Source organism: Thunnus maccoyii, chromosome 1 (assembly GCF_910596095.1).
Source record: "Thunnus maccoyii chromosome 1, fThuMac1.1, whole genome shotgun sequence".
Classification (NCBI taxonomy): Eukaryota; Metazoa; Chordata; class Actinopteri; order Scombriformes; family Scombridae; genus Thunnus; species Thunnus maccoyii.
Window position 1 is genome coordinate 24,224,521 of NC_056533.1, and position 17,009 is coordinate 24,241,529.

At 38.4% G+C, this 17,009-nt stretch overlaps 1 protein-coding gene across 1 annotated transcript; it reads right to left on the reverse strand.

Annotated features, from left to right (window-relative positions):
* Positions 1 to 1,952: 1,952 nt before the first annotated feature.
* Positions 1,953 to 14,241, reverse strand: slc39a13 (solute carrier family 39 member 13). Its single transcript, XM_042418471.1, has 10 exons — positions 14,014 to 14,241; positions 11,894 to 12,259; positions 9,740 to 9,847; positions 9,180 to 9,322; positions 6,108 to 6,227; positions 5,059 to 5,148; positions 3,105 to 3,155; positions 2,807 to 2,939; positions 2,608 to 2,707; positions 1,953 to 2,482 (listed from the first exon to the last, which is right to left on the reverse strand). The coding sequence occupies exons 2-10, from the start codon at positions 12,219 to 12,221 to the stop codon at positions 2,407 to 2,409; spliced, it is 1,149 nt and encodes a 382-aa protein (XP_042274405.1). The 5' UTR covers positions 12,222 to 12,259; positions 14,014 to 14,241; the 3' UTR covers positions 1,953 to 2,406.
* Between the last annotated feature and the right edge of the window lie 2,768 nt (positions 14,242 to 17,009).

The window sequence follows — 17,009 nt, forward strand, 5'->3', positions numbered from 1 at the left end:
GTTACTAATAACATTAACAATGGCTCTGCTCTATTCAAGTGTCCCAGGAAGTCATGACTGTATGACAGTTACCTGACAACACACAGCACAATACCAGGAGCCTGAGACTGAAGCAGCTCAAAGGAATTCAGCCATCATTAAGTTCATTATTTACACCTGTGCTTTTCTACACGTCAAAATGTCTTCTGTGAAAAAGGCTGGCTGCTTTCAATGACGATGACTTCTAACATGAATTCCTTTTGTTGAATGGATCCGTATACTTAAATGAGACCAAGACACTGTAAAAGATAAACAATCCATGCTGGATCAAATTATAGTATATAACAGATTATCAGATGTCTATGAAACTTGGGTAATCTAGGAAACCTTTACAGTTCTGGTAAAGGGAATTGTTGCTATAATGTTACACTTATATTAAATCACAAAACAGCAGATTGACAGTTTCAGGATTTTGTGAGCAGTAATCCAGTGGTGATACTCTAAAAATGGCCACTGTTAAAACTTTTAATTGTGTGTTGTGTTGTTAACAAAAGTTGTACTATAATATTTACCACTTTCAGGGGCATTCTCATCCTCAGTAACAGGTTATATTTGAATTCATATTTCAACCCATTCATATTAGTTGATAGTCAATAGTTGGTTATCATTTAATGATTTGTCCCTCATGTTCTTGCACTATAGTGTACATCGTGGTTGTTTGTTGTCCTTCTGTGCTGTGACTGAGGAAGGCTCCAACAGACAATAGGCTGCTCACAGGCTGATGACTAAGGAAGGCAACCCGTGGAGGAGTCGTTATGGCAACAGAAGCTTGCCAAACAGACTGTGTTGAAATTGGACAAGTATGAACACACGATCAAACCCCCCCCCCCTTCCCCTTCTCTTTCTCTCTGCTCCCATATGACATTTTAGGCATAGGATCTTTGCAGCAAAACCATGCTTGTGGTGGGGAAGGTTTTTGTGCAGCGAGGTCAATTCAACACACCGGGCTGCATCAGCACTTTACCTACAGGTCTACTAATCAATATCAGGATATCCTAATCCCACTGAGATCACTGTAATAGCTGGGTCCCTAATTGTCTTCTAGTATGTGTGGTTTTTAATGGTATTGTGACCTTTTTTCAGAGTCATTAAGTTGAAAACAAAACAACACGTCTGAAATTTAGTGTTTATTTCTTCAGTGGAGGAAACAACATAATGATATGGATAATCCTGCATGGTTAACGTTGAAAGAATTGTTATTAAAGCTGCAATGATTAACAAAAAAAAAATAACCGCCAACTGTTTAGATAATTAATTCATCATTTCAGTCATTTTTTTAAAGCAAAAATGCAAAGATTCTCTGGTTCCAACTTCTGACGTAAATGTTTTCTGTCTGTTTCTGACAGTAAACTGAATATCTTTGGGTTGTGGATTGTTGGTCGGGACAAAATAAACAGTGATTGTCATTTTTCACCATTTTCTGACTTATTGAAGACCAAACAACTAATCAATTAATTGAGAAAACTGACAGATCAATCGATGATGAACATATTATGGAACTAGTTGATAACCAGTCCAACTCACAAAATTGTTGGGACCAAGTACAAGTCAAAATATAACAGTAACAAACAGTAACCATCTTTTTCTTAAAATATCTTAACATTGTCGTATTTTTTTCAGTTCAAAACAGCTTTTTCTAATGAGCACCAACTTGTGCTCAAAAAGGTGCAATTATTACTGCAACTGTGTGGTATGTGGGAGGCACAAACAGAAGAAGAGTACTTTGGTGTAGAGCAGACACGAAGCATAAACAGACTATCCTGAATTCTTGGCACTTAGTTCTTAACGAGACAAAATGATGGAGTGGTGATGAAGCACATCTGACAAAACTGTATGTTGCTTGTCTCATTTTCAATAAATATGCAGCAGCTACAATAGAAACAGAAGATGCAAAACAGCAAAAATACATACAATTAATGGTTGAATACATTTTTAAGGAGGTGGTCATGTAGAGATCCAATCATACCTGTTCTGTTGAACCGGTGCATCAGGTCTATGTACATGTATGTGCAAAACAACGTGATTGTCTGATCAACAATATAAGACAATTTGGTAACAGATATCGGTACAAACCCTCTTAATTCCCTTAGTATTTATTGTAGGTCTGGCACATTTTAAAGTGTCCGCACAAATGTCCTGTCAGAAAGGTCTTCCTTTCAGTCATCCATCCATAAGGTGCCATTCTTTTGTCAGATTTTTGTTTTAGTGTGACATAATGACGATGACAATATCAAGGAGGTGTAATCTCTCAGTTTTTATGAATGAGAGGTACCAGATATTAAGAGGCTGGTGGAGAACAGGATTTCTCTCCCGTGCTGGATTGTAGTGTTGTTCGTTTGGTAAGGCGAGAGGGGGTTTCATCTGTGTTCAGTCAACGATGGCAGACAAGAGAGCCATGACAGCCACGCCGCAGAAAATGAGCAGGATCTGCAGTAGGGAGTGCCTGTAAAGAACAAATGGAAATTCAAGAAATATGCCATCTGCCCCTTTTTCACACCACTGAACTCATTACGCATTTCAGACAAAAGATATACCATGTTTGACTCTTTGAAAAAACATTCAGCATACCTTAAACTGGACTCCTCTAGCAGGTCAGGCACCACATTCACCAAGGCTATGTAGAGAAAGCCTCCAGAGGTGAAAGGCAGTATCCAGGCAGTAGCATTTTCTAAAAACAGAAGGAAAAGACTTACAATTGATTCTGGCAGCTCTAAAAAAGTCTCAATGATGTATTCATAAATCCTATAGAGAACTGGTCCAAACTTACCTGTGCCTTTTGGTGACTGAGCGCACAGAGCAAAGCAGGCTCCTAAGACCCCAACCAGCGCCGTGTACAGCTGCATGCGAGCAGCACTCCACCGGTCGAAGCCAGCCCGCAGGAGAATAGCGAAGTCTCCCACCTGCAGGGGAAAGACAGTTCTCACATCACAGGAATGGCTAAACATGTAGCCTGTTCACATGCACTGTAGCAATCTGATGATTCCCTCCAACTTTTAGCTAAGACAAACATAACATCTTAAAGTAAACCACGACTTTAAACATTATACTGTACAATTTAATCTCACCTCATGCGGGATTTCATGGAGCAGGATGGCAAAGGTGGTGAGGAACCCAACCTGCAAGCAAAGTCTCATTAATACAGTTCTGTCTTACTCGGTAAAGGAGAGCACTCATCCTTATTAGGGGCTCGGGAGCACTACAGTAAGTGCTGAGCTCAACATGCTCAGCTTTCAGTACAAGTGCAAAGGAGGAAGATGTAAAAGAAAGTAAAAAACAAAAAAGCTTTAAAGAGATGTGTAGACCTCTAAAAAGTTGACATTGTTACACATGAAGGACATGGTGAGACTTAATGCTGTAAATTAAAATTACATTATCATTTCATTGTTTGTTTAACAAAAGTTTAAATTGTAAAAAAAAAAAGTTTTTTAGCCACAGAAGATTTATAGTAAATGTGAAATGTGCACAAAAATTTGGGAATTAAAGACAAGGGTATAATGTAGCCTGATGAATAAATAATGAAATTACCGTTTTATCCAACAAGCATGTAAAAAGCTCATGTAATCACAATATCAGTGTCATCAAATCAGTAAGGTGGGCAGGAACAAAAATCCACATCTGAAGGTGAATTTTAAACGAATGAGCTTCTAAGCCACATAAAGCTAATTTGGTACTAGCAATGACCGTCTCCCTTAAGAATAAAGTATGTAAATGATCCATTCTGAATTAAAAACTGTAAACTTGTTCGTGTGTTATCAACACTGCCTTGATACAGAATTATTTTCATACAGCATTTGGTTGTGGCAAATTCACAATGTGATTCATGCGCATTAGAGTAAACAGAAAACACTGGTCAGATGTCTTGTATGTGTATGTTTGAGACATCTAGTTAACTTCCTCTCTGGCACGTTGATCCATAGTTCATGCTGCTAGCCTTATGTCTCTCCAGCTGGACTCTCTCCTTCCCACAGCTACAATATACAGTAATCTACTGAAGCGATATAAATCCCTGTTACTGCAGTTTAAAGTGCAGCTTTTTTTAACAAGCCCGTAACATAATACAACATGACAAGAAACTGAAACTGTAAAAGTTTGTTGTATCCTGTATGAAAGCCCACTGAGTGGTCTTTTAAGACTGTGGCCATACTGATACAACAAGTCTATTGCTCTGTCAGTGGGTGTGTATATGCTGCCAAACACTGTACTCACAACAGGAATAGCGTTCCTCTTTGGCCATTTTGCAGCTTAATATTCAACCTTTATGTGCGAGCAACCAAATTTGAGCCATAAGTATTCATAGCATTCTCATATTCAGTCCGATGTTGCCTCCTTGTTAATCATTTTCTTTGGGGCAAGATTTCGAGTTTCCTCTAACTAACATCTGGAATATAGAAGGGCTTTAAACCTTTATTTCACTAAACTATTAGATTTCTTTGTGATTATAAATGATTCTTGGTTGCTGGTCAGAGTGAGTAATAATTAAGGGGTCATCATTGATGACAATAACGTCTATTTAAAGCACCGTATTTCACATAATTATCCATGTTGATGGACAGCCTAGTGTCAGTTTATGTACTATACTTGAAAGATCATCAGTTCATGATTGTTTGCCAATTTGGTCCACAGCCAAAAAGAGCCATTTAACCTGCAATTACATTCTATAAAAACCTGGAGTTCATGTATAAATATGCATGATGACGGCCTACGTGTAAATGCATTCATATTTTCATGTATGAGTCATTTGTTGAACCAGTGCGGTTAGAAATGTACATGTTTTCAGCATGAACCTTGCACACCGTTGAAAAGTGAAACCCTAAATCAGCAATATGCTATCGCAGTTTGAAAACATTTTTTCTTCTCAGTAGTTTTGTTTACAGTTTCATTTTCACTGTGAAATGTATTGGCTTCTAATTCAAGTGCTGACTGTAGCTTAATGTAATGTACACATACAGCAATGACAAACAAATAGAGACATTGTAAAGGGAAATTATTTGTAGTCTTGACTTTATTACAGCTCCTTACCTTCTTGCTGACCAAGAAACTCCCTGCTACTGCCAGTCCGTGGGTGAAGTTGTCAATACAGTTGGCCAGCAGGTTTAGGTACCCACTCGTCTGTGACACATGAAACATAATGCCATTGTTATTCGTGTTACCTTTGATTAGTCAGAAGTAAGAAACTTAAGGTCAACAGGAGTCTAAAATGTTAATTGCCTGCGTGTATTCATCCAAAAGTTGTAATGACATGAATGACAACTTGCAAGACTTTAATCTTGACTGAGTATTTTGTTAATTAGATGTTATTTATCTCCTTGACCTTTTCTTTTTCTTTTGTGATTTTTGATCAACTATTTTTCAGACTTTCGAGACACTTTTCAGTGATGCATTAAGTTTGATCTTTGTTTTTTTGTTGTTGTTTTCAAACTGAACATTTTTGTTGATCCCTAAGTCATGTTGTGATTCATTCCCTTCTCTCTTTTCTCCATTGTTACAAAGAAAAACAGATGTTCTACTTAAATGGACCTAACAGAAGTGCTTGTCTGATGGCCGAACGCCCTCCTTTATCAAATTCCTGACACTGGAACTGGGGATCTGTCAATTTCCACAACTTCCTGAAACCTGCAATCTGATATTGACGCCTTTATACTACTATTTAACTCACTTTTTGTGTGTACAACTTAGTACTGCCTTCCAGGAGAGACCATCAGAAAGTGTGTGCTGTTATCCCCATATTTTAACGATAACGTGTCTTTCCCATCTCTATGACGGCCAACTTCAAGTGTGGCTATTCAGAGCAGCTATAAACACTTCCTTTAGGTTTTCTGGTAAGTTACATATTATTTAGTCCACTGTCAGTTTCCTGGTTGGCTCTGTTTTGATTATCTATTGTATGTCTATAAGGTGTCACTGAGATGAGGGAGAGCCAGTCACACTATTTTGTCTATTTATAACTAATGATATGACTCAATTTGGAAGATCCGAAATTCAGAAATAACTCTCTTACATAATCAACCCATACCAAGAATTTACCCCCAGCAGTGTCTCTATTGTTTTTTTTTAAACTTGTTGCATACCTTAATTTTCTCTGATCTTTCCGGCAGACTCTGTTGCTTGGAGGATTTCCATGACTCAGCATGGTGTCCATTTCTGAGTGATACCACTGCTTTTCCACTGAAAACTGAATCAGACTGTTTCTGTAGATAGAAAAGGAAGAAAAAAGATGACAATGAACATGTTGTCCCCTTGTGCACCCTTTTTTTAAAATTTTTTTTTTAACATATTTTGTTAAAGTTAAAATGTTTGTTAAAGTTTTCATAAATAATCTATATGTTCCCATCACTCATCAGTGTCCACACTCAGCAATATTAGAGATGCACCAATTGACCTGCCGATTGTGATTTTGTCCGATTCTGATTTTCTTTCTTTCTAAAACTATAATTGTTTACTGTAATTCTTTAATGGAAAATTCAATTGTATGTTCAAAATAAAACATTGTTCATATAAAATATAAAACATGAACACAGTATTTGGTTTTCTAACAACATGATGAACTTTTATTTGGTCATCATATCTAGATTAATAACATTTATCAGTTGTATTAATACAAATTTACTACTTTATATTTTTCCTACAGATTGAGACACACAGCAGGATTCATGTCAGTGTGTTTGATAATGAGAAGGAAGTTAAATTAAATATAATAATAATATAATAATATAACAAAAACAGCAGCAGTACTAACAGCAGAGCCACACCTCAGTTGATTTTCAATAAAAGATTAATGTCAGACTTTTAATTTTACCTTACCTTAAAAGGTAAAATCACTTGGTTTCAGGTAAACTGTAAACAGCTGAACACGTCCCGGCGTGTAAACTCCATGTTATATATAGGCTATTTTGGGCTGGACAGACTCACCATCTGTCCCATCTTGACCAGACCCAGGATGGTGCGGGTGTAGCCTGTGTTCAGGCCGCTGTCTGAGCCCTGCCTCTTGGTGTTCGTGATGACGGTGTGCGACATGTTGCCAGTAAATAAAACGGGTAAATTAATGTTTTAAACAAGTTAAAAACTGCAGCTGAAGTGCTGTAACGTTACCAGTCAATGGCAGGTCTCTGCTGCTGTTCATATCATTTAGTTTTAGCATGTGTGTGTGTGTGTGGTTGTGACCTTACTGTCTGTGCCACTCTGTGCGCAATGCAAACCATAATGCGGCTATGTGCGACACGTGTGTAAATTTAACCAGCAAAAAGTCGGATATGTGAGACTGATCGGGGCCGGTCACCGGTCGTGGCCAATGGGCAGAAAACTGCCTGTTTTTGATGGGTGGTCGATCAATCAGTGCATCTCAAAGTAATATGCCATTAAGTTGTCTCCCCTAAGGAGACATATTGCCCACTCTGGCCACTGACAACATCAGTGTAACTAAAACCAGTAAGTTAATGGTAGCCTGCAAAAGGCTCATTTTCATCTAATGGCAGCAGAACAAATGTTCAGGGTAATACTGTAAAAACTTTAATTATTTTTCTCATTTCTTACACATGCAGTAATAATCAGTCATGTGTACTTTTGCCTTTTTTACAGACATACCATACAAACCCATAAATTCCAGCGCTAGTGTTCCACATCTTCATATTTTAAATATGTTAAATACACAAGAAGAGATCTATTCATTTCAGAGTAGCCTCCTTTTTCCGAGAACAGCCAACTTCCCTGTTCCTTCATTCAGAAACCACTTACGTTGCCATTTAGACTGATAGTCAAATTAAGCTAGAGGGAAATAGCCTGCTGTCCGCTGGATGTGGTGCGGAAATGTTTGCTCCACGTCTATGATTGTAGTATGAGGAAGTAATAAAGTGTGATGAATTTTCAGGGCTATCAATCTCCTCCTGCTGTAAAACAGATGGGAGCAAAGTTGTCATTGCAAAAACACAAAGATGTTCAGCTGTCTACAGTATTTGAATCTTTTGATAAAATAAGTCTAAACGCAGTATTTTAAAGGATAACCTTTCTCTCTCACACAAGCACACTCTGTCACACTCTGTCCCTGTCTTTTGTTGCCTCTGTCTATAAGCCGAGTGTTCTCCAGTGGACACTGAAATGGCTAAAGCAGCTGCTTCACCCCGGCACTATAAATAGACACCAGTGGAGGAGCTGAGCCATGGATTCCAATCTCCTCCCTCACTGGCACTATAAAGACAGGAAGGAGGATGAAACAGTCTTTCCAAACATACTCCGACCAGCCATTCATGTCTACAAAGAAGCGATGTGTTAAATGGTTGTGTTTGTCCATCTTGCAGAGTCATAGTTCATGTTCTATTATTTCTAAACAACAAACTTTAATGCTGATTAAGACAAGCATCACATTTTCATACCAGTTAGCACGCTAATTAAATTATAAACATGAACAGCTGTTTCAACCCAGTACACAGTAGAGATACAATATGTCATAAGGTTTGGGTTGCTCATTCATCAACATCCATTTCACAGTCATTTATACTGAGGTGATATTAACGGAACAGTTTGACTTTTTAGAAACACACTTAAGATCGATACCATTCATATGTGTATATGATAAATATGTAGAGAGCCAGCAGCATGTTAGCTTAGCTTAGCATAAAGACTTGAAGCAGTGGGAAACAGCTAGCCTGGCTGTGTTCAAAGGTAACAAAATCCGCCTACAACCACCTCTAAAGCACACCAATTAAAAAGTTATATCTTGTTTATTCAGTCTGTACAAAAACTCAAGTGTGAAAACTACACATTGTGCTTTTACAGGGGATATATATCAGACTATTTCTTGGCTGGGCACAATAACTTCCTGGAGACAACAAGACATGAGAAGTGGTATCGATCTTCTCATCTAATTCTTGGCAAGAAAGCAAAAACACGCATTTCCCAAAATGACAGACTACTCCTTTAAACTCTTCTTTGTATGAAGAGATCACAGATAGGCCAGTTGTCAGTCATCCAATGCTACAGTCACCAAAACACTGATACCACTGACAGAAATATGTAGACCAAGCACAAACCATGAAAACAAAAATATGTGAAGACTTGTGTTAACATGTTTGTGTGCACTCCAGCAGACCCCAGTGAGGATTTTCCTCTAAAAAACATACTATTTATACAATTGCTGAAATACTTACGGCAGAGTTAGAATTCATGTCTGAATGTGAAGGCGGATCCTCGTGGCTGTCTTGGTCTGGGAACATCTTCTCCAGGAGAAGGAAGGCCAGCAGGCCAGTTATTACCCACAGGCCCTGGGTCTTGTAGTGGTTGTGTTTACCAGCTAGAGGGGGAACAGAGAGAAGAGTGGGTGAGCAAATAAAGTAAGTGACAGCTGAGCTGCAGCATTAGACCACTATTTTAGTGGTAAACAAAACAATACTGTTTCTCATAACTAGCAAATGAAAATTGCTGAGAAAAACCACTGTATTAATACTTCCTTCTCACCTGCTGTATGTTACATGAGTATAAATAATATGAAAAAAGAATATTGACATTTCAAGTAATTAATTAAGTAATTTATTTAAAAATCATATCATATATGAACAGATTCTGCCCCTGAGGTTTATGAGTTTGACATGAAACTTTGTACTAGAACTATCCTACTGTCATATATGTTTGAGAGGGAAGAAAGGGTCAAAATACATAATAAATACTTCAAATTCAAAAAGGTGATGTCACTGATGGAAAGGAGACCGACCTAAAGAGCCAGAGAGCGCCCACGCCTCAGGAAGGAGGTGAAGGAATACATCGCCAAGGAGACCACCAATAGCAAAGCTCAAAAGCTTCTTCAGTTTCTGGCATCCAGCTGAGGAAACACAAAGAAAGAGTGAAGAAAAGTAGCAATTACTGTATAGTATGATTAATGGAGATCTGTAGAGTAATTTCATGTGATCGTCTTTCATTTTGGCTTCAGATCACAACCTCAAACAAGCATTTACAGCTCTTCAGTGCCTTTCACTTTTTTGTTTAAATGACACCTTTTCTACTGATTAATTTATCATTTCTTAACCAATAAAACAGGACACACACAAATGCACTAAAGTGTCTCTGACTCAGTCTATTAATACACATGATTACTGATGTGTTCCACTAAATGTTTTTATTCTTTTAAGAGTTCCCTTGGTAATGACTAACCTTCTGTCGGGACTACACTTGAAAGCCCACGGCCTGAAATACATCTGGAATGCCACGTTCCTATGGGTGGGGCCGCTGAAGAGGCCTCAGGCTGACCTAACTGAGGCTTGCTTATTGAAGCATGATAGTGTCAGTAATAAGATGAATATGACATTACCAGATTTATTTTAAATGTTAAAGTAAGATATATGATGCTGCAGTGATTACTTAAACTTGCAAATTACAACTGCTATTACATAGACAGTTAAAACAGGAGATGCCCAGTACAAATATTTTGTAATAATGATTAGTGCACATTAATGTCTGCTACAGTGTCTGTTGTAGCCACACTAATGGTGTTGCTCTTTGTCGATGGCAATGTCTGTCTGTCAGTCCACCACTTTGTTTCAACCTAAAATACAACTACTACTGGATGGTTTGCCATGAAATTGGAACAGATATCCACGATATCCAGATAAAACTAATGTAATTCCAATTAGTTGTAATTTGTGTTTACTTTTGGACATACTAGCTAAACATCAGCTGTTAGCATTTTGAGCCTCACAGGGCCACTAGCGTGACTGTAGACTCCTAAGGCCAGGTTACGCTGTAGGAGAATAAGTTTGTACAACGTGTCGTCTGGCACAAGTGTTTATAGCTGTTCTGAACAGCCACTTTCTAAGTCTGCCATTATAGAGAGGGGTGTGACACGCTAATTGTTAAAATATGGGGATAGTGGTGCATATTTTCAGACAGTATCTTCTGGAAGGCATTCATTGTGTTGCACTAGGTTGTAAACACAATACGTGACAAAAATAGTTGAAGACTAATAAATAAAAAATAACCTTAATTAAGCTACAATTCATGGGTGGGCTTTGGATCAGATTGCACAGGAGTTTTGCTTTTGTTTCCATTTATTCCTCCAACACTAAACCTCTGTCACATCACTGCTTTGTATCCTGGTGACCTCATTCATCCCACAAGTGGAAATGTCAACACCTGATCAAGCCCCTCAAAGAGCAGAACAACACACGTGCATTCCACTGCATGTGTTTCTCCGTGTGTTTAATGCACAAACATGCAATGGAGTGCACGTGGCCAGCATGCGGTCACCGCTAAAGGAAGCAGCAGGTTTCCAGGAAGATCAAATGTCCATTTCATGGGATCCTGAAGGTTGTACACCATATAAAACTTAAGTAGACAGTGCAGCTGGGTCTGGGACTGGTTATCAGGAGGGTGTTTTCAGGTATATAATTGTGAAAGTGTGAGAATGATAGATGTCACCCTGACTGCAGTCCCTGCAATGCATAGTACATATGAACCAAGAACATGATGGAACATGATACATTCTGTTGGGCTAATGACGCAGAGATATTTCCCTCTTTCACTACGCACATTTGAACTCTTAAGTCGTCTTCTTTTCATACTGCAGACTTTTGTTAGTTTATATTTGACCTTTAGCATTTGTGTGGATGTGAATGCGTTAAAAATACAAAGCCTTTTTTTAATGCTGACATTAAAAATATTACTATGACTGTGAACCTTGGTTTCATAGCAGCTGTGAAAGCTTAGTACATGGACACAGAATATGACTGATTCCTCCTGTTTGGAAAGTTACTCAGATATCATGATGCATCATTGATGGTTGTCAGTATATTTTTATTCAGAGCAAAACATTGTGATAAGACTTGTATTGTGATTCACAGGCATAATTAGGTCACACATTACCATCTCTTACCTTCTGTTTTGAGGGCTGCTCCTGCTTCAATGGGAATGACAAGCAGGGGAAAAATCCCACTGAGGCCTACAACAACTGAGCCCACCAGAGATAAGAGCCAAACATGAGCTTGTTCGCTGGCTAAGAAGTCTGCTACTGCCTGGAGGCCTGGGAGGTCATCTGTCAGGATGGGGCCTGGTCCTGCAGCTGTGGCCGTAGCATGAGCCATAGATGTTTGTGTCATCTTCTGGCTGCTTGATGCTCCCCTGGAGGTCAGCATCAGCAGGGTAACTGTGATAAACTGAGTAACTACAGCCCAGCTGGGCCTCTTACAGCTTCCACCTTTCATCCGTCCCACGGTCCAGAAAGCACGTGCAACCAGTAAAGCTGTAAGAAGAGCACAATGTCAGACAAACGTGCCTCTGCAGCAACTTTGCATGTATTCAAAATTAAAATATGCATTAAATTAGGGCCGCAATTAAAGATTATTCTCATCATCAACAAATCATGTCTGTTAATTGGTTTGTTAAATGTCAGAAAATTGTGAGAAATGCCTGTCACAGTTTCCTAAAGCCCAAGGTGACATCAAGTTTGTTTTGTCTGACTAACAGAGTAAAATCCAAACATATCCAGCAGTTGAGGAAACAATAGACAAAACTCCTCTTTGTTTTGAGAAGCTGCAGCATTTATTAATGTAAAGTACAGGCTACAGTGTAACACTTAACTGCCAGATTATATATATATATATATATATATATATATATATATATATATATATATACACATATTAGCAGTTAGTGGATCACAACATTCACGGTTTGGATTGTATCACGGTTTTGAGTCACGGATCAGATCATTTTTCAGATGAGCAAAAAAAAACAAACAAAGGGAACAAATATAACTTTACATTTATTCTGTAAAACACTTAAAGAAAGGAATTTTGCTCATGGTCTCAAATGAAAACATCATTCAAGATGCCCAATGTTTAAATTACTCGACCTTAAATTTAATTATACTGCACCACCAAGAAAGAGCAGTTTCCCCTGATTCACATAATCTATAACACTTGATACTCACTGAAAGAATAAGCTCAGAATTGGCAAAAATATGAAACTATGTTGAAGGTGCTTCTTTGTCTATGTAGGTGTTAGAGGGTTAAACACAGACAAAATTGAGCAAATTAATGATAATAATTGTTTGTTGCACCCCAACTTTACAGCTGAAAAATAAACTTATCAGTGCTTTTTGACCAAGTGATGGAGACTCTGTTTTTAAATGACCACATACATATCTTTCAGATTACTGATTACAGATTACCATCTTTTATGATAATCCTTGTATATCTGCAATACTTATATTGGACCTGGCTGATTTATCTGTCTGTGAGCTGCAGTAAGTGTGTCTAAATCACAGAGTAGGCCACTTTCTGGACATGGAAATCAGTCTGACCAGAAGTCTAACCAGCTGCATATTGTACTTAGCCAGCACAGCTGCAGACATAAGTTAAGTTTTGTGCCAGAGACAGAAAACTCCAGAAACACCAGACTGCAGTGTTTGTTTCCATTTGGCAGTCTGTTGCTTGTGGATATGTGGCCTCTTCGGGAGGGTTAGTGAAAAGTTAGACCATTAACATTACTGCAACTGGTTACTCATCTTCTGCACAAAGGTTGCAACATCTTTTAACAGGACTTATTTGTTCTGGGTGCTACAGTTAATCATTTTCCTCCCTGAGAGTTAGCAGGGCAGAGCCGTTGAGATAAAAGTCCCAGTTGACTCACAACAGTTGCGCTGGGATGTAAAACAAACAGAAAATCAAAGCTTCCGCAGTGTTAAACTGACTAACAATGCGGCAAATTAACGTTACAGAGGAAAGATTATTTTTGAAGCCGACACAGTGAACTCTAATGTCTGTGAATAAAAGTTAGCAAGCTAACGTTAGCCGGGCAAATGTACTCAGAGTAGACGCTCTCAGCTTGCTAAAGAGGTTAGCTCAGACAAACGCAGTCACTAACTCTTAACGCCTTTAACACCAAAACTAACGCCCGCTGGAGTAAGTTAGTGCTACCGGTGCGGGCCGGAAAACCTCAGCAAAATGCTAACATCAAACTACATCGTGAACGGGACATTTTATGTTTAAATACCTTGTGATTTCGGCAGTCTTTGCACCAGTGTGTCCCTGCCATCCAGGCCGGCTAGATGAAGGCAGGCTTGCGCCGCTGAGTGTTTCCAGGCTCCCAGGCAGCGGCTGAAGGCTGAGACCCGCTAGCTGTCGGTCACCACCACGGCTTTCCCAAACAGCCACGTATCAGGATCCTAGAGGAAAAAAAACTGTAAACAGCAGAGGAGAGTCAGGACATGGATCCCGCCCCACTAAAGAGTTCAGTTAGTTACTTCGGGGGGGCGGGGGGGGGGCTAAGGAGTCAGAAATAGTTTCCACATCAATGAAAGACCTCCAGTATGTGTTTAAAAAAAGTTTTATTTAAACAAAATAGTGTAGTGGAGACAGTCAAACTTATAACAGAAGTGCACATTTAGATTTAACACAGAAACTCACAGAAAGGATTCACCACATTTTTCCACAAAAGAGGTGGTGTTACAATTATTGTGGACAATAAGGCCTGTCTTTGGAAATCGTGGCATCAAAGCTTAAAGGGAATGCTTAAAGTAATAGTCAGCTGCCTGAATGAATATCGAAATTGTTTTTTTTTTCATTCCTTCTTCCTACTTAGCAAACAGAACTTTCTCAGTAATGATTGGTGATGCCTCTTTCTCAGTGGCCCTCTGACATGTGGTGTTCCCCAAGGCTCTATCCTTGGCCCCCTCCTGTTCTGTGCGTATATGCAGCCTCTGGGACATATAATTCACGAATACAATATTCAGTGCCATTGTTATGTTGATAATATGCAAATTTATGTCCCATTAAAGACCAGTGAAGAGGGCAATTTTCATCATTTATTATATTGTCTGTCAGAAATAAAGTGCTGGATGTCCCAAAACTTTCTCCAGCTAAATGAAAACAAAATAAAATAATCCTTTTTGGTCCTCTAAAGTCTAAACAGATGTTACAGAAACATCTTAGCTCCCTGTCTACAAATGTCAAACCTGCAGCCAGAAACCAGAGTGTAAGGTTTGACAGTGAGCTCACATTTGAAAAGCAAGCCCAGTAATATTACTGAGTTATTACTCCTCTACAACCCACAGCGCAGCCTGGGTTGTAGAGGAGGCAGGGTCCTTCTGGCTGTTCCTAAGTCACGGCTCAAGACTAAAGGTGACCAGACTTTTGCAGTCAAGGCCCCTCAGCTCTGGAGCTCACTGCCTGAAGATTTGAGGCTTGCAGAAACAGTGACATTGTTTAAATCACTTCTCAAAATTGACCTTTCTAGAAAGGCTTTTATTTAATTGTTACCATAGTTTTATTTCCAACATGTCTTATCTATTTTATTACTACTGTTGTTTTATTATTATTTTATTATTTCTAGTCTTATACTAGGGGTATTTTATTCTGTTTTATTTCAATTGTCTGATTTTACTGCTTAATTGCAGAAATTAATTTTTTTAACCATGTAAAGCACTTTGTAACTTTGTTTTGAAAAGTACTGTTTCAATAAAATGTATTATTATTGTTAGTAGCAGTAGTAGTGAAGTAGTAGCAGTAGTGAAGATCCCTTCATAATGCACTTATAATGTAAGTGATGGGGGACAATTTCCACAAGCCTCCTTCTGTGCAAAAAAAGTATTTAAAAGTGTATTTGAAGCTCATATGAAACTTCAGTCATCCAAATTAGTCAAATCAAGTAGATGTCTTTGAACATTGCAGTCTTTTTAGTGCCAAAGTTCCTTCTTTTTGTTACTACACTTCCATCGCAGCTCAACAGCAAAACACTGTCCGGGGAAATTTAAAAGGAATTTGATGCTAAAAAGAATGTCCACTTGATATCCACTTGATATGACTAACTCAGACTGCTGAAGCCTCATAAAAGCTTCAGATAAACTTTTAAATGCATTTTTGCACAAAATGACTGTGTGGACTTACTGTGGATTATGGCCCCCATCACTGAAGCATTTTAATAGCCAATACGAACAGGAGGAATGATTACAGCGAGGAAAACCTCTTTCAGTGTTCACATGGGCACCTGACTGTTGTTTTAAAGCGATCATTTAAAGTAGTTAATGTGCACATTTAGGTAGATTTAACACACAAACTCAGATCAGATTCACCATATTTCCACATTTCTATGCTCGTACAGTAATTTGAAACATTTGTAATAAAGTAACAGTGATGAATATGACATGATATTGTCAGATTGTAACATAGATGCACCTTTCACTACACATTTTTCCCATTTCCTATAATTTATAACCTACTAACAGGTACAGGGACAATTAGCCTGCATGTGGGACAACAGCAATGTACTTTTATGTACTTTTTTGCTTTGAATTATTTTTTACCTTTGGCACAACAGTTTCCTTTGGTACAAATGAAATCCTATCTTGAGTAGGCCCTTTTTTATGGAAGATATATTGACATGTCACATTAGCACAGTTGCTGCTTCAGTTTCAGGGTCCTGGTACTGTGCATGCTGGCTCACTGTCACACTATCATCATTGGCTTACTGGGACACCTGAATAGAAATGAGCCATTGTTAATGTCATTATTATCACCTATGCTTTTCCTACTATGACAAGACAAAATGTTTGCTTTGAAAATTGCCTTTTTCACTGTTGAGCTGCTCCAAGATTCACAACACTTCAAATTCACAATTTTAAGTTGAACAATCATATAAGCAGGTCCACTTTTTTTCCCTTGAATTTCTATATTTATCAGACCACCAGGTTTTCTTTTGAGCAGTTTGAATTTCATGACATTGGATCACAAAGCCAGTATATTCAACAGACCATTAAAAGTGGATGTGGTTGTAACGCATTGCCAAAACTAGGGTGCCAACCCTTTTATCAATGATCCTTAAAATTCATTTGGGTTCCTCCTCCAATAATTGATTTTTTGGCCACTCATGGGGCTGCCAAAAAAGTTGTGATCACAAAATTGACTTATCATCAACTTTTAAGCTGATATGGTGACTTTGTTGGCAAACAGTTGCTTAATTACTCATTCAGCAAATTTACGTTCAATATTCAC

Bases quoted from the DNA above. Each gene is read 5' to 3' on its own strand.
- slc39a13 (XM_042418471.1), bottom strand. From the start codon at position 12,221: ATGAAAGGTGGAAGCTGTAAGAGGCCCAGCTGGGCTGTAGTTACTCAG. The intron at 5,149-6,107 runs GTATGCAACAAG...CATGTGTCACAG, and splicing joins AAAGATCAGAGAAAATTAAG to ACGAGTGGGTACCTAAACCT. The intron at 2,708-2,806 runs GTAAGTTTGGAC...TTCTGTTTTTAG, and splicing joins TCAGTCACCAAAAGGCACAG to AAAATGCTACTGCCTGGATA.